Raw genomic sequence first — 23,013 nt, forward strand, 5'->3', positions numbered from 1 at the left:
TTAGCTTTCTCAGGTTAATCAGAAGTTCCTGTTGGAACTTAGAAGTTTGACTAATACAAAAATGGAAAAGATTACTTAAGCACTTTATTTGTGATACAAAGTCATTCTAATCACAGCGGGTGGGATATAACAGGGATTAAAAAGAGGGGAACTGGGTAAATGGAGAGTAGGAATGCAAAGGGAACGTAGGTGGGTATAAAAAAATTAAACAGGTTGGGAATCACGAGATTAGAGCTACTTCGTGTCAGTGATTACTTGAGACTATTTTGGTGTCAAGGTTCTACCTGCCGGTATCTTAAAACTCTTCTGTGATTCGAAAGATGTAAATGACAGCTACCCTCATCTTCTACTTTCCCGAAAGCTAAGAACAGAGAAATGTAGATCTGCATCTGAGAAACAAAGATGCTTTCTACCATTCTTCTAAGATGGTGGAAGAGTCTCTTATAAGAGGCTTCCCCAAGAAGGAAAAATTAAAGAGGGAGAGAAGAAAGCCATAGCAGAATTCTCCGGCTCTGTTTCAAGCCAGGGCTCCGTCACATCCAAGGAGCAACCCCTCCGGCCCGGCCATCTCCCTCCCCAGGAGGTTAGGCCCTCCCAGGGCATTGTTTGGCCAGGGTCCCTATTTACCACTCAGATCGCCTCCACCATCCCTGCAGTAGGATCTCGGGAAGCCCCAGGGCAGAAAGCCGAAAAGCCAGGAGAGGGCTTGGACTCCAGAACCTCCTCCAGCACCCCTCTTACTAACTGCTGTAGAAAAGGAAGGGAAGTCTGGCCTTTGCTTGGGTGGATTCCTCAGGGGTCACAGGCGTCCCCTCGGCCGGAGTCGAAGGGAGGTGGCCATTTGCGCCAGGCCTCAGTATTGAAAAACCCCAACCAAAGCTAGCGGCCTCCTTGGTCCTCGGACTCCCGGTCCGGGTGTCAAGTGCGGCCCTTAGTTCCCAACCCTCGGGGCACCGGCAACGACTGCGCACAGGCCCCGGGCTGAGACCGGTCTCCCGCCCGACCGCCGGGGACTAGGGACCCGGACTGGGGCCCGAGCCGCATCGTGCCCGCCCCCGCCCTACCTGAGGGGGCCCGGGCGGGGTCGCTAAGGGCCGCTCCCGGGAGCCCCGCGACGGCGCGGCTCGGCGACAGAGGCGCCTCGTCTCGCCGGGGCAGAGCTCGGCGGCGGTTTCACGACCTCAAACTCCATCGGGAGCTACAGGGACAGCCCCGTTGGCGGCGGCGGAGGCCGCGACGGGGCCTCCTCCTCCACCCACCGCCTCCTCCTCCTCACCACGGAGGCGGACCTGGAGGGATCCTGACCTAGATCTCGCGAGAAGATACTCCCCACTTCACGCGAGATCACGCAAGACCGGCAGTAGGGGCGGTGGAAGGGAGCGTTGTACCCCCTACCACCTGGACTGCGCATCGGCTTTCCTGTAGTGGAGCCGAAACACCCCCGTCACGTGACCGGGGAGACCGGGAGTACCGTGGGAGGTGGTGTTAGGATGCCTGACAAGTAAAAGGGGTTTATGGGAAACTCCCTGCACATTCGTCTGCGCCTTGAACCAGCCTCTTGGACATGGGTTTGAGCGGCTGACTGACTCCCCTCATGAAAAGCGTGGTGTCCGTTTAGCAAATCCGACACATCTGTATTACAGGCTAATCACTCTTCCATAATCAAATGCTGACCCCATCCCTCAGTCCCTGTAGATGCCAAGCAATTTCCGTTAAAAAAAAAAAAAAAAAGCATTTGTTTGGCATGCAATAACACATGCCTCTCTATTAAAGAAAAAACTGAGCTCCTCAGATGCTGGTAGGCATCAAAATTCAAGTACAAATTCTGGCATTAATAGCTCCATAAATATTAAAGGATGTTCCACAGTAAACTTCAAGGCAGAAATTATACTCAGTTTTTTTATTGGAAGAAATAGACTGGGAATAGGGATACGGGAATTAATATTTATGGACTACTTACTATGTACTAGGTCCTATATTACTAAAAATTCTTTTACTATTTTTACTTTCATTTCACTTACTTGTCAAAATAATCCTAAAAGGCAGATACTGTGTATTGTGTTCCTGATGAGAAACTGAAAAACAGATTAAGAAAAAGGCACTTGAAACCAGATGTCCAACAGAAGCACCTATGGAAGTTAACCCATCATGAATTAGAAAACATAGGAAAAGTAGTTTATAAACTACAATGAGCTTAAAATAAATATGGTTGCTTTTTAAAAAATTCAATAGCCACATCAAAGACTTTTCTTCCATACATTGTTGTCCTTTTAATACTCTTCTCTTTATGAGGTATAAGCCAATCCTAGAGAAGGGTTCCCAACGGTGGTTCACTTGACTTAGTTTTACATTCAACTAGATAGTGCTGGGTGTATATATATGTATATGTTTTCCATTTAAAGGGACAGTTTACATGAAAAGACTTTTCAAAGGTGGCCTGACCACTCCCTATATTTAAAATTACTATGAGAATTCTCCTTCCCCAGCACTCCCTGCTTTATTTTCTCCAACTCCATTTCCAAACTCTAACATATATTAATTTTACTTATTTGTTTACAATTTGACCCCCTTCATTACATTTAGGTTTCATGAGAATAGGAATTTTCGTTGGTATACCTAACCTCTAGATATTGTAAGGACTCCATAAATATTCGTTGAATACATGATTAAATGAATAACCAGGAGAAATAGTTTCTTTAAAATTCACAGATGTATACAAAACACAAAGCTCTCCATTCCCATCTCCAGTTTATTATTTATGTAAACATATAGGATAGTTACATCCAAGGAAAAAGGGAAAGGATTTTCTCTTACACCCAAGTAACAACTACCTTTCCAAAACCTTTTATACAAAAATGCAGTAAATGAAGAGGCTGAAGATAAACATACTGCATTTTCCATCATATCAAAGCACAACTAAAAGTGAATGTTTTAAATGAATAAATTCAACATTTTACTTTGTCATACCTGCATTTTCAAAAAGATTTTCCTGAAATTGTTTAAGCATATCATGCAAACAGACATTCTGCTAGAAATGTTTTGAGATCATTCTGTGCTAATAGAACAGGAATAAATAATAATAAATAACAACCATCACTTTCACAAAACACCCCTTCCCCCCACACAAAAATCTCAAAGTGCGTACAAAAAATTTCACAAGAACCTTACTTACAAGGCACACATAAAACTTAAACATAGTTCAACCATAATTCTCTTGAAACATCAAAGATAGAGAATTCCTAAAAATAACCGCAACAACCCCCACCCCCCAAAAAAGTTTACTACTATTTGTTCACCCACCCTTATCTGCATCCCTCCCCAACAAAATTTCACCCTAGGAAGCAAAAATAAAAAAAGTTATTTCAATCACAAACTATTTCTGATAGAAAAATGTTTTCATGCCTACAAATGGCCAATCATAGATCAAATGGGAAAGAAAATTAAGCACTGTGTTATCATGTTCTCCAGTAGAAGAAGAAAAACATCATTTGCTTTTGAAAAATTACGTCTCCAATGGAGCACGCAAATAGCAACATTTGTAAAGACACCGAACTCGCCTTTTCTTTCCCCTCTTCTTTGTTGTCAGGAACTGTGAAGATCTAAATACAAAATCACATAATTTTAGACATGGAAATGACCTTACAAATTAACAATATCAAAGTTATTATTTTGCATATAAATTTAAGAGACGCTCAGGAAGAGGTGACCTATCCAATGACATTAACTGGTGACCTGGGGGGTCATGCAGTCGACTTTCTTATCTAATATGAGAGCTGAATTCTTTAAAGTCTCTTCCAGAGTTAAAATTCTATAGAAAAAATATTTTTCACAAGTATCACAAAAAAGATAATTAACATTTATAGCAATCAACATGTGATTATCCCAAAATTCTTATAAATGGTACAAAGCATACTACATAGTAAAACATGGAAGGACTTCAACAGACACTCAAGATAGCAGAAATTGTACATAAAGCTGAGGTGAGTATAAGAGGAATAAAACATCCAGTCAGGCCTCTTTACTAAAAGTAGTTCCTGTCTTTTAGATAGTATGATTTGCCCTGCAATGTATTTTAATTTGTTATGACAACAAAAAGTCTTGTGTTACACGTAGACAAGGATATTAGAGAGCAATGGCTCATCACACAATCTGAAATATTACTCTCAGTAAAATAACCATGCAGTTGTGGTTTTGCTTTTGGCACACTTCTGGAAATACCCCATAAAACTCTAAAGATGGTTAAGATTTTTGTCAACACAGTAAATAAAACCATGTTAATGTTAATGAAAAGTTATTATTAAAAATTAAGGGGACACTAACAGCTACCCATGTTTAAACTGCTCATCTAGTGATAGCAAGAAAATTAACATGTATTGACAATTCGAAATAAAAAACGGAATGAACTACTGATACACACAACATGGATGAATCTCAGAGGCATAATGCGAGGTGAAAGAAGCATCTCAAAAGGGAGCATACTTTACGGTTCCATATATGACATTCCAGAAAAGGCAAAAATATATCAATGGAGAACTGTTGGCAGTTAGGAGAAAATGACTACAAAAGAGTAGCATAAGGGAGATTTGGGGGGGGGGGGGGGGGGTGATGTTCCATATCCCAATTGCAGCAGTGGTTGCACAATTTACACGTGTTAAAACAATGAAACTGTACCAGGAACAAATCACTCAGCAGAGGGCATCCCTGTTCAAGAAGGAAACAAGCAGTGGGAAGCAGCAGATATGGGAAGTGTTCCTTCACCTGACCACCTCAGAGATGTCTGCAAGCATTTTGAGCACATTATTTCTTTCACATAGATACAAAATTGACAAAGGTCAGTTTTACTATACGTTAATCAAAAAAATATAAGAAACTTTAAAAAGGAAAGGGTAGAACAAATATCTTTGGTAAAGTTATGATTCCTAAAAAAGTAATTTATAGAGCTTCATGCCAATGGCGTATTTTACTGGTCAAAAAATTATTAGATGCCGCTGCATTAAATAAAACAAAGATATTTGGGCCTAATTAATCATTTATAAAATATGTATATTAAACTATGGGAATAGTATTTTAAGAAATGTATAAGGAAATTCTATTCCCAAGTGAATATGAATTGTTCCTTTACATTTTAAAACAGGTACCTTGGTGATTAGTTTGTAATCCAAAAGCAGTTGGTTAAAAAAAATTTCCTATACTGTTTTTAAAGTGACTAATAATGAATAATAGTACACTTTATATTTTATTTTGTCTTGCCATTGCCTAGTTCATGAAAGTTATTACATGGTTGGATTATTTTACACTTCCTTCAATTACCTAGAGACTCAAAACCCAAATATAGAAATACTGCTGGATCTTCTGTCACTAGAATCAAGAATATTTAAGAAAAGTATTTCTCTAGGTATACCACTGGGATTTATATATGATGTATGAGATGAGATAGCATTCCATCAGCTTTATCATGCCTCCCACTTCAGAAGTTGTAGTGTAAGTTGAGAAAGAATAGTGTAAATAGACCAAAAATAAGAACCAAAGATGAGAAGGAAATGCAATGTTACAAAATGCTGCATTTCTATAGAAAGACTTGCCTAACAGAATAATATCTGGCTCCCATAGCAAGGTATGATTCTAATTATAATAGATTTTGCTTTTTGAGATCATGAATGGGTAGCTTTTCACTGCTGCTTCGGCCATGGACAGAGGTTACGTGCTTTTTGAGAGCAGATTTGTGCTTGAAATCCATGTCACAACAATGGCATTTGTATGGCCGATCCCCACTATGTATGTTCAAGTGGTCCTGCAGAGTGCTTTTAGCAGTAAATGTCTTCAAGCACACAGTACACTGGAAGGGCCGTATGCCCATGTGCCCCCGAATGTGCCGGTTGAGGTTTTTCTTCTGTGTAAATGTTTTCCCACACTGTAAGCACAAGAACAGTTTATGCATCTTAAGGTGGCGCAGATAGTTTTCAACATGAAGAAATCCTCGTGGACACCTGGGGCACTGGTGCCTCAGTGAATAAACATCCTCCATATTCTGAATCTCATTCGCTGTACCATGACTTCCTTCAGTGTTCCCACAAAATGAGCCCTGATCTTGATTCCCAGGAACTTCTGTCCCTCTGCTTTCAACTGTAGAATTGATCAGTGAGTGCTGTGTTTCAGAGAAATACATGCTTGCTTTTGAGGCAGTGCAAGGCTGTGAAAACTGCCCATTTTCTACACCGGCAGTACTGATAGATTCCACATGGAGGATACAAATTTCATTGTCTTTAAAACCTATATCAACTGAAGACAGCTCTGGTGACTTCATTTCCTGCCCGTCTGATGTCAAGCTCTCCACTGTAGACTGTAAAGCATTGCTTTCCTCTTCTTTAACGTGTAAATCTATGTTTACAGGACTATCTTCTGAAATTTCGATTATCTCACAGTCTTTATCTGCATTTTCTTCTTCATTCTTAACATCTGGGTTAGAAGATTGACAAAGGTCAGTATGTTGATTGTTGTTTTTCATAGAAAGATCAATTTCCAGATATCCTGACAAAGCTTCTGTACACTTTTCCACAATGTGAACCATCTGAAGGTAACTAGCAGCAGTCAAATATTTCAAAAGCTCTTTCCTTTTAACTTCAAGTGCTCCAGTATAGCAAGAGAGCAACAATTTTCTGCCAACTTCTGCACTCTGCAAGATGGTGATTCTGACATGTTTTGACTGCGTGAGTAAAAACTGATCTCTCATGAAAGTGGAGCAAGCTGCTAAAATCACCTTGTGTCCCTGGAACTCAGTGTCATTAATATAAATGGACACATCACAAAATAAATTCTGCTGTCTCAAGAGATTCATTTTCTGCAAGACTGCATCTCCTTGCTGTTCAAACTGGAAGTGCAGAACATCCGACTCAGCAGCCATGGCCACAATCTAAGTTAAATAAAATACAAACATTGACGTAAAGGTAGGGAATGCTTTCCTACGCTTTGATAGTAAAAATAAACAAACAAGATCTCAAATCTGAACTGGGTAAAAGAAGTCTCATATTTTCATCTGAGTGCTAAAAGCGAACTCCTATGCTACCATCTCAAAAGTCAGAAATCTCAAAAGCCAGAAAATTCAAATGCATTTCTCTATGATTTCATAGCACATTTTCCATATTTTTGTTACAGCATTTATTGTATTTAATTGTAACGAACAGTCTTTATGTTTATATTCTCCTTGGCTAAATCTATGTGCTTTGTGGTGTTAATGCCCACTATTAAACAGATTTACTGTTTCCCAAATTAGAAACCTTAATATAATCTCTAAGCTTGTGATCCCCTTCACTACTGCAGGTCTATATTCTGTTCATGTGGACCACTGCCATGGCTTCCAACAGTTCTCCTTGATACCAGTCTCCTATGTTTCAAACTACCATCCTGTGGTCCTACCAGAATTGACATCTTTTAAAACTTTTCTTTTTTTCCTACTGTCTTCTGCTTTCCTTTACCCCTAGGGCAGTCTAACCTTCTTAGCAAATACAAGATCCTTTATGATTTAGCCCTACGCACTTTTATAACTTTATCTTTCCTCCATTTTTCATCGAAGCTCCATCAGTATTCAAATTTCCACCACTACCCAGACAAGACGACCCAAATGCACCTTTGCACTTGTTACACTCGCGCTTCCAGTTGCTTTTTCCAGCTAGTGATTTAGCTCCTTTAAGGCCCAAATCAAGTTAACACTTCTGTGCCTCCTCCTCCGGTCTCCCCCGTACGAGTCGGTCGCTTCCAGAGCATCACGAAATAGTGCCTGATTCACCTGAGTTCCTGCAACGAGCTCGGGGGACCCGCACAGAGTAGGAAAGGAGCAGCTTAGGAAACATCTGATGAACTGAATCCGGATCCCCAGTGGCCTGGAAGATCCGCCGCCACAGGTCTTGCCGAGACAAGCTTGCCAGGACCAAGGCCCTATCAGCCACGTGGTTGCAGCACCAGTCTAGCCACTCGCGGGCGGTGCCCAGCTACCCTCCTCCTCCGGCTTCCCCGCCTGTCCCAGTCTCCCTCTCGTTCACTCACCCACTCCGAAAACCACAGCCGAGATTTCCGCGGCAGTGGCGGCCCGACCGGAAGGTGGACTTAGTCTGGGAGGAAACACATCCGGTGTCAACTAGCTACACTCCTCCTAGAGCAGGCTGGGCGTTCCGGAAGAACATTCTAAGACATCCTCCTTTTCTCACTTCCCTCGCTCCGCCTCCCCCCCCCCCCCCCCCCCCCCGGGAAAACTGAAAGGCGTGGGGATTCCGGGAAATCCCGTCTCCTGTGTGGGAGCCATTCCGCTTTGTGAGTTCTCCGAAACCTCCGAATTGCAGACGACGCGTGAATTTGGAGTACAGCGCGTCTATCAGAATGCCCCGCACCAGGGTCACTGGGAGGTCCTCACGGATTATTATGGTCCGAGCCCTCTCCTTTACTGGGTCTACAATTTAAAAGGTGGCAGAGAAAGAGAGGAGACTGCCATAGGGATCAGTAGTCCAGATTGCCTAACTAATGCCTGCCCCGTCAGGATTTGGTCCCAACCTCTGAAAGTTTTCTTTCTTTAATCTATTGCTTCTTTCTCACCTGCCCCGCCTCTCCTCCCCAGTCCCGGGGAAAGTCAGGCCTTCCATCTAAACTGTTGGCCCTCCTTTTTTCTCACGTAAGTCCGAACCTCTCTCCCATTTATCTTTCAAAATGCCATCATCCTTAAAGCCACTGTGAACTACCCTGAATTAGCTGGATCGCAGCTGGGAGCATGTCAACCCTTTGGCTGCCTTCATTATTGCAATTATTACCCTGTTACTGAAATCTATACCCCACCTAGGTAGAGGTATTTAGGGCAGTGCTTTACTAAGCTTTGCATTCCCCAAGTCTAGCACTTAGTAGGCATCCGAGTATCTGAACCAATTTTTTTTTCTCATTCATTTTAGAGGCAGGAAGAGAGAGAAACATCAATATGAGAGAAACAACCGATCGGTTGTCTCTGCTCCGCCCCCCAGGGGGATCTACGCAGCAACCCGAGCGTGCACCCTGACCGGGGACCAAACCCGCAGCTCCTGGTGCACTGGTTGACGCTCCAATTGAGTTACCCAGTTATGCTGAACCAGTTCTTAAAAGCAGTTTCTAACCCTGGAGTCAAAAGGTTCTCACTGCAGTAACTGACCCTAGTAACAATGTCTGGTTAACCCGTATTTGCTTCTGAAGCCAAGCCCAGCATATTTGATTAATAAGTGTTTTAAATAGGAATGAACAAAGCATTCCTGTATTCAAACAATTGAAAAGGAAAGGAGGGGAGAGAAAATAAATCACACCAGAGCTTTAATTCTCATACTTTTATTAAGGAAACTTCCCCATAATAAGTGAAGAGGTAGTTCAAAGTATGTCTAACATACAACAGGTTTAGAACAGCTATTCACCAGCTGAAATAAAACGTTCTAGGTTGTTTGTTTAGGACAATATTTAAAAGTAGTGACACTGGTCACCCTCCACTTACAGATTTTCTAAAAAAGAAACTAAAACAAATTAAAACCATATCTGATTTACCTCAGAGCTGCTTCAGTTTGGAGTTTGTCTTTAAAATTAAATAATAAATAAATAAATGTGATACAGTAATTTAAAAAAACTATGGTAAAAAGAGTGTTCTCCCTATTTAGTTATTTTGGGGAACCATACGATACAAATGCTGAATAAAGTTTTTAAAAATCTTCCCCTATAAAACTTATTTGATGTCAATAACTTGACCACTTTGCAATACAATCTAAGACGTGTATAAACAAAGAAGGACAAGTCAAATCCCACCAAAATCAATGAAATGTCTCACAGAAACAGAACACCTCTCCAGCCAAGAAATGGAGACTGTCAATCACTTCAGTGGTTTGCAGTTACAAAAGATGAGAACTATAGCTTTTACTGACACAAAACCACCAAGATGCTGATTTTAAGTGCTCAAAGAAAGCAAGGCAGTTTCCTTTGTTATTCCTAGTATAAAAGCAAATCAATATCTTAGCTTTCTAAGACCACATGAAACTGTAAGCTCTGTGAGAGCAGGGATCATTGCAATCTTACCTTCATATCCTCAGCATGTAGCATAATGCCTGGCAACAGTAGGTGCTCAATCAATGTTTCTTGAATGACTAAATGAACCCAGAAGTAGTCTCCAACCAAAAAGACCAATCTAATTTGAATCCATGCCTTTTAGTCTTCAAACCAGTAACAAAAATAGACATGAATGTAAGCAAAGGAAGCACTCCAACATGAAATTTCTGCAATAAAATGATGTTTGAAGGAAATAGTGAAAAGGTGGTTAACATGGTAGTGTCTCACTGTTGCATAGAATTGGTACTCTTTGGCTGGGTCATAGAACAATTAGAATGCTAGGCAGCATTGTTAGACCATATAATGAGTGGCCTTGGGCTTAAGATAACTTATTAGTCTTATCACTCAATTTTATTCTCATTTTAAATCTTTTAACAAAGGTACAAATTATACCTCAAATCAGATTCACAGGTAAATGTATCAAAGTATAACTGTTAAGAATTCTGACTACTCAAGTTAAACCTAGTATTTGGTTTATTTGTACATGCAATCCCATAACTCAAAAATAAAAATGGAAAATCTTGATGGAAACTAAATAAACACTGTTTCCAGACAAAATTAGTTTCACATTTAGATCCTTCTCACATTTATTCTTATTTGTCCTTTCCCTCCCTAACCAACACTCAGCAAATCAGTCACTTGCCTGGGAAGAATGTAATATTCATTTTAACTAAAAAGTAACTAACAAAATAAACCCTTTTGTGATATTTTGTTTGCAAAATCCAGGCTGTCTCAGAAAGCCAATAGGGATTCACAAAGGTGAGCTTTTTCCTAATGTATTCTTCATCACGTACTAAATTTTTTTAAATCAAGGGGTAGTGAGAAAAAAAATAAAACATTAGCTCATGTTTTATCACTTATTTACTTTGGCCAAACTTGGCCAGGCCACCTCTTTGGGTTTTGGATACCCCAACTTAAAAAAAAAAAAAAAAAAAGAGGTGGAGAAAATGATCTCTTAAGATTCTCTAAAGACTCTAACACTCCTATTACCTATATCTAACTCATGGGTCAGAAACTAATGAGACTCAATATTTTATTTCTGAACTATAACATGTGCTTTAGGACAAACATTCGTCCTGTTTTACCATACTGGAAGATCAACTTCGTACAGCAATGTATCAAACATGGCAAGGTGGGACTGTAGGAAAACCTGAATGCAAAAAAGCCTGATTGCTCATTTTGTGACCCACTTTTTTTCATCCATTTTAGAAATCAAGGTACATGAGAAAATGAGAATTCAAAGACTGTTAGAGTACACTGGACAAAACTCTGAAAGCCTAACACCTTTCTGAGGGCTAGACACCTTTCTGATGATTACCTTCCAAAACAGGCTCCAAAGACTGACTCCCAGATAGTTTCTTTCTAGAGAGACCATTATACTTGAGCACATTTTGGTATGCTGGGAACCATCCTGACTTAAAAAGCATGAACAGAGAAGTTACACATTAATTATAAGCATTTGGCTTCTTTTGAGGAAGACTTTTCATGTAAAACTGTTGTACAGTTATACTTCTGTCCTTGCTGATTATGCTCCTCATGGTGATACCTAACTGTGTCTGCAGGTGTTGCTGAAAAGATTGCACTCTGGTCTATGTGAACAATTCAGTGACATGAAATTGGGTCATAATACTGTTGAAGAGAGTGCAGAACCACCAAAAACATCTCTTTATAGCTAACTCCAAGAAAAGTACAAATGGTAGGAAGTAGATTCATTCATTCATCAGACATAGACAAATTATCAATAGGCAGCCAGAGTTCTATCACATATTCAGGCCAACAGCATTATCACTTCATATCTGTCTATTTTTCTGCCAAAAAAGCTATTTCACTTCTCTGAATAGCATCAATTACTGGAGTGCAGGTGGTGTTATTAACTTGTTGGTTCCTTCAGAATGTGCCCAGTGAAAAACCTAAAATAGTGTCAGTCTGAAATGTAAGTCAATATTAGGTAGACAAATGGAATACTCCTTGGGAAAGGAAAACAGAAGTCATAAGATAATTCAAAACAGAAAGGGGGAGAGGGTAAAAGGAAGGCAAAACCACTCCAAGTGGTAAATTGTTTGGACTGTTAGTACTTTGATGCCCTCCTATAACCTGCACAGAGGCTTTGGAGAAGTCAAACTAGCAAAATCACTCCTAAAAAGACTCAGACTATTGCCACGTTTTCGGTCAGTTCTAGTTTTGAGCATAAAGCCCCTAATTTGTTCAATTCACACAGGTACTATCATTCCTTAAGTTCAGGACAGCTTGGGCCAGTTTACCTGCATCCAGGACCTGTGTTGCATCAGGCTGTGGCTGACACCCTTTAGAGTCTGTGACTGTTGTACATGCAAAAGAATCAAAATCCACTGTGAGGTCTTGCACATTTCTTTCATTGGCATTATCAAAGCTGTTTTTGCCATGCAGTTGTTTAAGGTGTTTCCTCAAAACTGGCTTATGTGCAAAAACCATGTCACAATAGTTACACTTATGGGGCTTATCTCCACTGTGAAGGTTAAGATGATCCTGTAAGGAACACTTCTGAGAAAAGGTTTTCCCACAGATCTTACACTGGAAAGGTTTAATGCCGGCATGCACACGCATGTGTCGATGAAGATTGCCTTTCTGAGTAAAAGTCTTCCCGCAGAGTAGACACATAAAGAGTTTGTGCATTTTTAAATGGTTGGCGTAGTTCTCCAGGTGGCGGAACACCCTGGTACACTTTGGGCATTGATGATGCCACTGTAGGCCTTTGTCTACACCTCGAATATTAGGCCCAAAGACATCTTTTGAGGCCATGACGATGTTATCACTGCCTGTGTAAGAGAGGGCATAATTGTGGAGATGGTTTTGTTCTATTTCACTTACTCTGTTTTCCACAGTTGAATTTATCAGGGAGTGCTGGGGCTCTGATGAATGTAAAGCAGTGGGTTCAGAAGAAATAAACTGGTTCTGATCTTTTTTACTTCTAACCTCTGATACATCCCCAATAGATTCTACCTTAACAATCTGAATATCACTGTCCTCCATATCCATACTGTCTTCAGATGGATGAATACAAGGTGAGTCCTGCTTTGGGGAGCCTCCGGCATCGCCCTGCTGTTCTTTTGACTGGGGAGAAGCACTCTGCGGTTCACATCCCTCTTTACTATCCATTGGTTGTTTTGGCTTTATAAACTTCCACAAGGCCTGTGTGCACCGTTCTACAATGTGGCTCATCTGAAGAAAACTCGCAGCAGTCAAGTAATTTACCAGTTCCATCTCAGGGAATTCCAGCACACCACTATAACAGGATAAGAGCAATTGTCTCCCCACTTCGGAACTCTGTAATATGGAGATTTTCACCTCTCTGGAATCATTCAGTAAAAACTGGTCTCTTAAGAAGGGGGAACCTGCAGCAAACACAATTTTATGCCCCTGTACCTCAATATCATCTATGAGAACTGTAACATCACAAAATTTATTCTCTTCTCTTAATTTGTTCATTTTTTGTAACATTGAATCTCCATAATTTTCAAACTTGAAGTGAAGGAGATCTGATCTTTCAGACATTTTGGCAGACCTAAAGAACAGAAATGTAAAAAGGATGAATTTAAGAAAATTCAAACAATGAAGAAACCTGGATTTTTCTTCCAAAACCAAATTTGTGGTGTCATAGCTATTTGTATGTATCCAAATGAAATTTGCCTTGAAAGAGGAAACAGTGCAACAGCTTTCGAAGGCCATTAAAAATTACTCCTTGCCAACATCACGTGTCAATGGCACCTAAGGAGTGAACTTGTATCAGTATAAATACCTTGGCATTTATTCAACTTTTTAAGACATTTAATACAAGAACAGTGCTTGAGTTACTCCAAGAGCTTTTTATTTTCTTCTCAAATGAGAATTCTATTAGGTTTCAAAAACAAACTAAAATATCCCAAGTAGTAATGAAGCAACTATTTTCTTTTGCATGACACTGTGAACCTGATTCTTTGAAGACAAAACACTGTACCTTTGCTTCATGTTTTAAAAAACTGCAGTGACATTGCTTGCCCCATTCCTGGATAAACTCTTGTTTGAACTGATGTGTATTTATTCCTACAAGTATTTCTGCGATAAATGAAACTTACAACTTAAAGAGATGTTTATCCTCTTTATTTTGGACAAATCTAATTCTCTCTCAAGAAACATTTCTTAATATAAAAAGTAAATAAAATATTTGTTTTTTAAAAATTTTTATTTGTTTATTTTTAGAGAGAGGGGAAGGGAAGGAGAAAGAGAGGGAGAGAAATACCAATGTGTGGTTGCCTCTCACGTGCCCCCTGCTGGGGACCTGGCCTGCAACCCAGGCATGTGCCCTAGACTAAAAATCGAACCGGTGACCCTTTGGTTTGCAGGCCCACACTCAATCCACTAAGCTACGCCAGCCAGGGCTAAATAAAATCTTTGATATAGAAAAAAAGATGAGCCACTTGGTGGGAATCTGAGTAGGAGTAAAGGTCTAATTAATCCTACTAGATTCTGTTCTTTCCTCTTTGCCCCTCTATATCTATCATTACTCATCAACTGGATAACTAGAACTGATTCATAAATGTTCTCTGGCTTCCAGGTTCTATTTCCTCTAATCCAACTCTGGCACCACCACCTGACATCTTTTGAAAACACAAGATCTGATTATATCCAACCTCATATTCTTTTGGGACTTCCCATTGTTTCCTGAATGAAGACTAACCTCTTGAGTATAATTAAGATAAACATTGGCATAACCCATTCAACTACAGAGAAGGTGTTTTTGCCAAAACTCTCTGCATATTTGCCCCTTTACAGAGCAATTCCTTTGGAGAAAGTCCCCATATTCTGATGCTATACTCTCCAAATAATTTTCTGATAACTTGGCTTCCCATGTGTATCTCTAAAGGAAAGGCTGAACTAGACATGCCACCATAATTCCAGTCCACCAGTCATTGTCAAAATAATAAACTGGCACATGTCTATATGCCCGTCTTCTGTGAGATCAGTAGGTATATCAGATCTATCCTTGAGAGATAGCTCTACAATATCAATGCATCAATAAATTCACTTTGAACATCATAGCTGTAGTTGAGAATCATATGAGAAAACTAGCCGGTCCTGGTCACATCTGATTCTAAAGCCCAATCTTTATAATCTTATCTTCTATAACACTGACGCAAAGGTGCACAGAACACAAGCTCCTGAAGGCAGAGTCCAGGTCTTACATTGCTCAGCGCTGGTGCACAACAGCACTCTACTGACTCCAAGCATTAGCACAATTATTTCTTTAGTCTATAACACTCCTCCTAGCCAATTCTGACTCTTTTATTTCCTCTTAGAGGCCTTTCCCTGACTCCTCATGCTAACAGTTGTCTCAACTGGACCCATAGCATAGTACTTCTATCAAAAACACTCAAAATCCTTTATTTAATACTTCTTCCTTCCCTTCCAAATTGCAAACTTCACGGCATTAGAAGGAAACATCTCCATCTCATTCAATGGGCTAACGTTGGGAACCTTCACCTTTTAAAGCAAAACACTTGTTGCTTTTGCTTCAAATTCTACTTGGTGCAGCCAAGTAACTGGCCAAACCCTCTTCCATTGAAACTAGTGTGCACTCCTGCCACCTAGTATTGTACTAAACAAATGACAGAGCTCAGTTTGTCTTTGTTGAGCCCACGGGATTTGTTTGGCATTGGTAAGCAGGAGGGATTGCTGTTAGAAAGACCAGCTGAGTGTCTGCAGAAGCATTAAAGGTCTGAGACCAAGAGAGCCTGGAAAGGAATGAAAATGGTAATACGGAGCAAGGGAAAGTAACAGAAGATATTTCATAGCACTTGGTAACACACTGGATACAGAGAATGAGAAAAAGGAATGTGTAGGTTCTAAGCTTAGGAGTTCAGCTGAATAAAATTGTCATTGAAAGAAAGGTAAAATTCAGAAAGGAGAACTGATAAGGCACAGGTATGTTAACAAAAATACGCACCACAAATTAAAAGCTTTTCCCTTGTATGGCATTCTGAATGCACAGATAATGAAAAATCACTATAAAGATGAGAGAGGAGGGGTGTAGAGGAGCAAATGTTGCATCAGAGAAAAGATGGTGAATATCGAAAAAAGAAGGAAAAATCCATCAGATCCAGGGAATATATCAGTAAAGAAAGCAGCAAAACTACATCACTGGTCAGTTTTAGCAATTACAGGAGCTTAATATATTAATTCTGGAAAGAGTGAATGTCTGAATTTAAAACTAGAATTATAAAAATGGCTATTGTTTAAAGTAGCCAAACAAAAGGGGCATTCTTTTTTAGAGTTTAGCTTGTCCTTAATGCACCCCCAGGTTAGTTTTTTTCCCACTCACACTCAAAATGAGCATTAAGCTTCCACCTACAGCATGACAGTACTCAGAATGTTTTATTTTTTATCCTTACCCGAGGACATTTTTTTCACTGCTTTTAGAGAGCCAGAGAGAGAAGGGAAAGAGGAACACTGATGCGAGAGAGAAGCATTGATTAGTTGCCTCTTGTATGTGCCCAGACCAGGATGAAACCTGCAACCCAGGCATGTGCCCTGACTTGGAATCAACCCGTGACCCTTCAGTCAGAGGATAATATTCCAAATGAGTCACACAGGCCAGGGCCACAATGCTTTAATTAATTATCCATAGGGATAATTGTTCCTAGAAACTCCAAAGATGAGGAGTTGGAAGTTTCCTTTATTTCCTCCTACCCATTAGCCTCAAGAAACTTACCAACAGGAGCAGCCAAGCTGGTATCCGAGGGAAGTGCTTGCATTGACTGGTCTGCTATAGTCCAAGAATATGAGGAAAATTTATTGTGTTTAAGAAGTTTTCCTTAACGTGTCAGCCCACTCTATTGTTTCCCTTTGATAAACTCATTTCCAGGCCACACAGTTTATCCCTTAATTGTTTCCTGTCACTAGTTTCTCTTTCCAATGTACTGTTAATTATCTGAGGGCAAGGACCAACTGTCACTTTTTATACAGATCATCCAACAAAATCCAGCTGGATAATGAACTCTTAATGTCTCCTATGAAATTATTGGTGAGCTGTGGTAGAAACACTGTCCATTATCAGGATATTATCTCATGAGTGCCCTGTGGAAAACTTCTTTCCAGGGTTAGTTTTGACAATATACCATTTTTTTAAAAGTAACTTTATAGTTGTGACTACAGGAAACAGTTTGTTATTGTATTTTTTTATTAATTTTTATATTATTTATTTGTAATTACAACTGTAAACCTTTTTTTTCAAAGGTTTTATTTATTTTCAGAGGGGGGGGAGGGGAAAGAAAGGGAAAGAAAAATCAATGTGTGAGAGAAACATCAGTTGATTTCCTCTTGCACACTCCCAACCAGACACCTGGCCCATAACCCAGGCATGTGCCCTGACTGGGAATCGAACCAGCAACCTTTAGATTCATAGGCCTGGTGCTTCAGTCCACTGAGCCACACCAGCCAGGGCAAAACCAAATTTTAAACAAACTTTCTTTTTCTTTTTCACTTTTTAAAAATAACAAAATAAGAGAAAATAATCGTCTTTCTTCTGGCTTAATTTTTTTTTAAAAATTAGAGGAATTATAGCAAATCTTTACTGAGGCCTTGCTATATACCAGGTGCAGTGCTAAATGCTTTTTTTTACCTAAACAGACACACTTAATCCTCAAAATCCCTGTAAGGTAGGTATTATTATCACTCCCCCCTCCATATGAGGAAACTCAAGCTTGGAGAGCATAGATAATTTTCTCAACTTAAGAGAGGTGGAAAGTGTGAAGCTGCAATTTGTGCCCAAGCCTAGTGAAGATGAAGTCACGCGTCAAACAACGAGGCCAGCTGGAGTTTTACCCCAGGGGGAGTGTCAGCTGTGGAACCATTCAGACTTCCCTTCTCAGGGCCATGCAGCTGTGCACATATGCCTTACATGCTTTTATGGACTCAGTTCAATAAAAGGTTTATGTTTAAAAAACAAAAAGTACAACTTAAAGGTAAATCTATGTCAAGTCTAGAGGACTTTAATAGTAAGCCATTTATGTATTAGTCATACTCCTGATTGCATTTTATTCCCTCATCTTTGTTTTACCTTGGTTTCTCACCTATTGTAACTGTTATTTTCCCATCTTTTGTGGATTTATCTTTCTAGGCTGAAACTTAATGTCATTTGTAAATAAAAGAGAATAAAAATGATAAATATATTTGATTTACAGAATCCCCAACTGTAGTTACCATCTAAGTACAGTAGATATTATTCATAATTTTCACAAAACCACTCACATAGCTCTAGATTATAGCAGAGCTTCTACTACATGAAAGAAAGAACTGATCAGATAGAACAGCGATTTGGTCACCACATCCTGTTGATTCTTTTCTCAGAATGATTTCCAAATTCTCTCTCTCTCTCTCTCTCTTTCATCTTTGCTGCAGTTTTGGTCTGTATCATTTATTGCCAAGGTTACTGTGATTCAATCTGAACTCTGCCCAGATTCTATTAGCAAGTTTTGAATGACCCATTTTTCAAACATCAATATAATTCTCATTTAAGATCACTTACTCTTTGTTTATATTTACACAATTTTTCCATAATTATTGCCATAACAAATTAGGTCAACTGACTTGAAAATCTCCCTTTGTTCAAACATACATAACCAAAGAGGATCAGTGAATATTCTAGGTTGGACAATGTTCACTGGTATCCTATGGGAAGTGAGGAAATACCCTCATTTCTTATCTCAAATGCCTCTACTAACTACTGATAAGGAAAACTTTTCTGTTCTGCACAATGATCTCCCAAGCTGTATGTCAGACTGTTTCCTCTTCTACCTCATCGCTTAGCACTCACAACTACTTGGGAATCTTTCTTAATCTCTCATTAACACCATACGCCATTTTTTTAAGGATGTTGTAATACACTACAATCTTTCTCTCTATAAACCTCAATCCTTTTTTTCTTTAGGGTAACTTTTATGACATTTTCCAAGTTTTCACTCTTTTGTTTTGTTTTCTCCTTATTACTCTACATTATATGTTTCTATATAAGAAGAATTTTGAATGTTATAGATAAAGTAAAAGTCCTCTTTCCCAACTAACTTTCACTTAGTGCTCAGTCTAAGTTTGGTCCTTAGTGACTCTCCCTTCCCCCATTAAAAATTTTTTTTTTAAATTTACTGATTTTAGAAAGAGAGAGGGAGAAGACAGGGAGAAAGACAGAGTCAATTTATTGTTCCACTTAGTTATGCATTCATTTGTTGATTCCTGTTTGTGCCCTGATGAGGGACAAAACTCAAAGCTTTGCCATCATCAGTATAACATTCTAACCAACTGAGCTAGTGGGCTAGGGTGCCTCCCTGCATTTTAAAAACACTTCTATGTGCCTGCCCACAAATAATACAAAATAAAATCATGTTTCTTACATATAAACTATACATATTGTTTGCAATTTTCTTTTCTCATTGGTTTTTGAGAGCTATATATGTTGAATAATTATAGATCTAGTTAATAATTCTTTTTAAAGTGTTGTACAGAAGTAGGCAAATTGCTCAAATACTGGCTTCAGTTTTCCAACATTCTTTTGCTGGTTCTTCAAGGATTCACAAAATTATGTAAGCATATCCTTCATACCTTAGCCCTTGATTTTTTCCTGTGTTTTTTTTTTTGCAAGGCTTACTTCCTCAGGAAGCCTCTCTGGTTTCTCAATGTTTTATTACCTCTCTATTTTAAAAATTCCTAAATCTCCATCCTCATGGCCAACCTTAATCAAACTTAACCTCAGGCGAAACTACTCAAAATACCTGCCCTAGGCTACTATTCTATCACTTGAAATGCATAATGTCTAAACTATGGCACTGTCTAAAACTCAATTAGTCAAAAATAAAAATTCATGGAGAATGGCTCTAAGAAAAGTGGACGTGAGGCAAGGAAACCTGTTAGTAAGCTATTACTCTAACAGATAAAGATAGAAATGACAAGGGCCTTAATAGAGACAGTAATAATTTGATTGGAGAGAAGAAACAGAATTCAGAGTTATTTCAAACAATGAACTCATGGACTTGGTGATGCAGGTGAAGACCAGGGCAAAAAAGGTCAAGATGACTTCAAGATATTTGGATAGAGTCACTGGATGTCTCTAGGAATTCCATTCAATAAGCAGGGGAATATTGGTGGGGATGATCTTGGGTCTGATCTTAAATCCTTTAGTCAGAGAACCTGGCATGACATCAAGGGAACGATCCACTAGCTAGTTGGATATGGGTCTGAAGTTGAAAAGGAGACCTTGTTATAGATAGTAAGTGATGGATGGAAGCATGACGTAGGTTGACTTCATTGTGAAAGAAACTGACCTAAAATGGCACAGGTTAGAAGTGGATCTAAGGCAGAAGAAATAAAAATCAAATACTAACAAACATAAATCTATTACTTACCTTCTTCTCAATTTCTGGATCTGTTTCCAAGCCTTCCTTCCTTCCTTCCTTGTTTTTAAACCAATAAGCCTATCTTTGCTTAAAATTTTCCCATTCTTTTGACTCCCATATTTAGTCACTGCTTACTACAGTAGCACAAAATCATGGATTCTTGAGCAAGAGCAATGCTTCCTAGGATCAAAACTCTGCTCGACCACTTACTAGCTGTGTGACCTTGGGCAAGTTATATGAACAATTCTGTGCTTCAGTTTTCCCATCTGTCAAATAGTAACATTACTTCATAGGGTTGTTATGGAAAATTAAATTAATTTCAAAATAAATTAAATGTAAAATTAAGTTCATTTTCAAAAGAGCTTATAATAGTCCCTGGAATGTGCTCTATAAGCATTTCTCATGTATATAAACAAAGCCTGTCCATTTTCTCTGCGAAATCTTTCTTATGTGGCCTTTTCTCTCTCCTTCTCTCTCTGTTTTTGCCTTTTATTTTTCTCATTTAACCCAAACCAGTTGAGGTCTCCATTATTTCATACATCATCACCTCATCACTATGCTAAAATTGCTTTTTAAAAGGTCACTAATTACTTCTTAATAAAAAAAAATAGTCCCCCCTCCCCCCATTCTTTCAATACTCTGCCCCAGTGGCTCCTTCTCAGAATTCTCTTCTCTTGATTTCTGGGTCTTTTTGGTTGTAGGAACTCTGCATTCTTGTACTTTATTCCCTAACTCTGTTTCTGTTACTACACCAACTCCTACTAGCTTCAATTTCTTCCTGTTTCATAAATGCAATCATCCTCCCAAAATATTCCATGCTATCTCAATAATATCTTCCCAATGCCAACTATTCCCATGGGTTCCACCTCTATGCTGATGACTCAAACTTTTAGCTCTAGCCACAACATAGATCTGCACTTCCAACTCTACACTGGACAGTCCATTAGACCTTTAAATCAACACAGCCAAAAAACACACTTGTTACCTACACTATGCTTATGGCTTTATTATTGACAATGGCATCAATGCTCTTCAAACACCATAAACCTAAAACTAGGAATCACGTTTGGGACTTCTTTCACTCTCAACAGCCAATTTATTTTGAAGTCTTCACACCATTCACTACAGCACTCTTGCCTTCTTTCCAGTAATACTTTAATAACTTGATTCCAGGACTCCATTACCACTCACTAGGCTGATCCCATTACTCCTTCAAAAAAATCTCCCGTCAGCCCTGGCCGGTGGTTCAGCTGGTTGGAGCATCCACCCTCACACCAGTGGGCTCCATCCACGGTCGGGGCACATGCCTAGGTTTCGGGTTCCATTCTTGGCTGGGGTGTGCATGGCAGGTAGGTGATCGAGGTTTCTCTCTCTCTCTCTTCCTTCCTTTCTCTAAAATCAATAAACATATCCTCAGGTGAAGATATTAAAAAAATAAAAACTCCAATAGGAATAACTAGACGTTAGCCAAAGAGTCCAAAATCAGTTTATAGAAATGCCTGTTCTGTAGGCCGGCATCTACAATAGCACGGCTTTCTACAGTGCGTAGTTGACCATATCCTTCTTCTTTTTAAAAACTCCAAAGATTATCCATCTCCTTTAAGATTGAACGTTTCACTGCCTGCCTGGTCTCTCTCTCAGTCCCATTATCTCCCCTGTGCACAGGACACCCCCGCCCCCTTTCCATCCATCTTCTTTCCACACAAGTTACACTGGGTCATTCTTTCATAACACTGCAACTGTTCCTTCCGCCCGAAAAGCACCTCTTCATCTTATCTTCCGCAAGAAGTAAAATTCAGAAGTCACTTTCTTTAGCCTTCCCAGCAACTGCCCCTTGAGCAGTTCATACACATATGACTCTACACAATGTATCGTAGGAGCACTTATTTGTTTATATGTGGCTCCCAAAGTTGACCCTAGTAATTGGAACTGCGGCAGTAATATAAAAGGTGCTATATTAGCCAGTAGACGACTGGCAGGAATTCTCGGCAAAAGGGTAACCTCATAGTGATTCCCGCTGGCTGGCACTAAGGCCTTGCTGGGGCCTCAGCTCTGGCACTTTTTGCGAGATGCCAGAGTAGGGCGTCCAAACCAACTGCTGGGCCCTCGGCTGGGGTCCCAGGGGGAGGTACCACAAGCATCCACAAGCTCCCCACTCCAGATGAGGGAAAGGAAAGGGGCGGGGCGCAGCGTGGGTTGGGCCAAGGGTTCTTTCTGTCCCCCCGGGCCTAGGCCAGCCCCTCGGCCCCAGTCCCAGTGCAGGTCCTGGCCAATCCAGGGCCCCAAGGGGGCTCCATCCTGAGAGACCCCATACCCCTGCCCGGTTCTCCGGCCGCCTCCACACTTACAGACCCAGGGGAAGGCCGCAGTCAGGAGTCGGCACCGCCAGGAGCTCCGGCCCCTCGGGGCTCCGGAAAGGGGGAGGGGCAGGGAATCCGAGCCAAAGGGGGACCCAACGGAACCGGAAGGGCACCCCTCGCCGGACAGGTACAACTTCCTGGTCCCATGGTCCTCTCCGCCA

The 23,013-nt window shown here is 40.1% G+C and overlaps 3 protein-coding genes across 9 annotated transcripts in view; all 3 read right to left on the minus strand.

The window, feature by feature from the left end:
* The window catches only part of RC3H2 (ring finger and CCCH-type domains 2), a 47,887-nt gene extending 46,562 nt beyond the window's left edge, over positions 1 to 1,325 (minus strand). For 2 of the 3 annotated variants that reach the window (XM_028509524.2, XM_028509543.2), the window contains exon 1: positions 1,065 to 1,322. The gene's annotated coding sequence lies outside the window, so the exon portion shown is untranslated. Of the gene's footprint in view, positions 1 to 1,064 lie in introns of all 3 variants that reach the window. The other variant, XM_028509515.1, reaches the window with a different exon arrangement.
* Positions 1,326 to 2,731: 1,406 nt separating this feature from the next.
* Positions 2,732 to 22,903, minus strand: ZBTB6 (zinc finger and BTB domain containing 6). 4 transcript variants are annotated; one of them, XM_036022189.1, is made up of 2 exons: positions 22,841 to 22,903; positions 2,732 to 6,910 (listed from the first exon to the last, which is right to left on the minus strand). In XM_036022189.1, exon 2 carries the CDS (start codon positions 6,899 to 6,901, stop codon positions 5,627 to 5,629), a length of 1,275 nt encoding a protein of 424 aa, XP_035878082.1. In that variant the 5' UTR covers positions 6,902 to 6,910; positions 22,841 to 22,903; the 3' UTR covers positions 2,732 to 5,626. The 4 variants fall into 4 exon arrangements, with proteins under 4 accessions (XP_035878082.1, XP_028377265.1, XP_035878083.1 ...); XM_028521464.2 differs by lacking the exon at positions 22,841 to 22,903 and adding an exon at positions 8,041 to 8,111; XM_036022190.1 differs by lacking the exon at positions 22,841 to 22,903 and adding an exon at positions 7,784 to 8,027.
* Positions 9,318 to 22,967, minus strand: ZBTB26 (zinc finger and BTB domain containing 26). 2 transcript variants are annotated; one of them, XM_028508772.2, is made up of 2 exons: positions 22,841 to 22,967; positions 9,318 to 13,636 (listed from the first exon to the last, which is right to left on the minus strand). In XM_028508772.2, the coding sequence occupies exon 2, from the start codon at positions 13,624 to 13,626 to the stop codon at positions 12,301 to 12,303; it is 1,326 nt and encodes a 441-aa protein (XP_028364573.1). In that variant the 5' UTR covers positions 13,627 to 13,636; positions 22,841 to 22,967; the 3' UTR covers positions 9,318 to 12,300. The 2 variants fall into 2 exon arrangements, with proteins under 2 accessions (XP_028364573.1, XP_028364564.1); XM_028508763.2 differs by having other exon boundaries at positions 22,845 to 22,920.
* Positions 22,968 to 23,013: the final 46 nt, after the last annotated feature.

The sequence above is a fragment of the Phyllostomus discolor genome, chromosome 3, assembly GCF_004126475.2.
Source record: "Phyllostomus discolor isolate MPI-MPIP mPhyDis1 chromosome 3, mPhyDis1.pri.v3, whole genome shotgun sequence".
NCBI lineage: Eukaryota > Metazoa > Chordata > Mammalia > Chiroptera > Phyllostomidae > Phyllostomus > Phyllostomus discolor.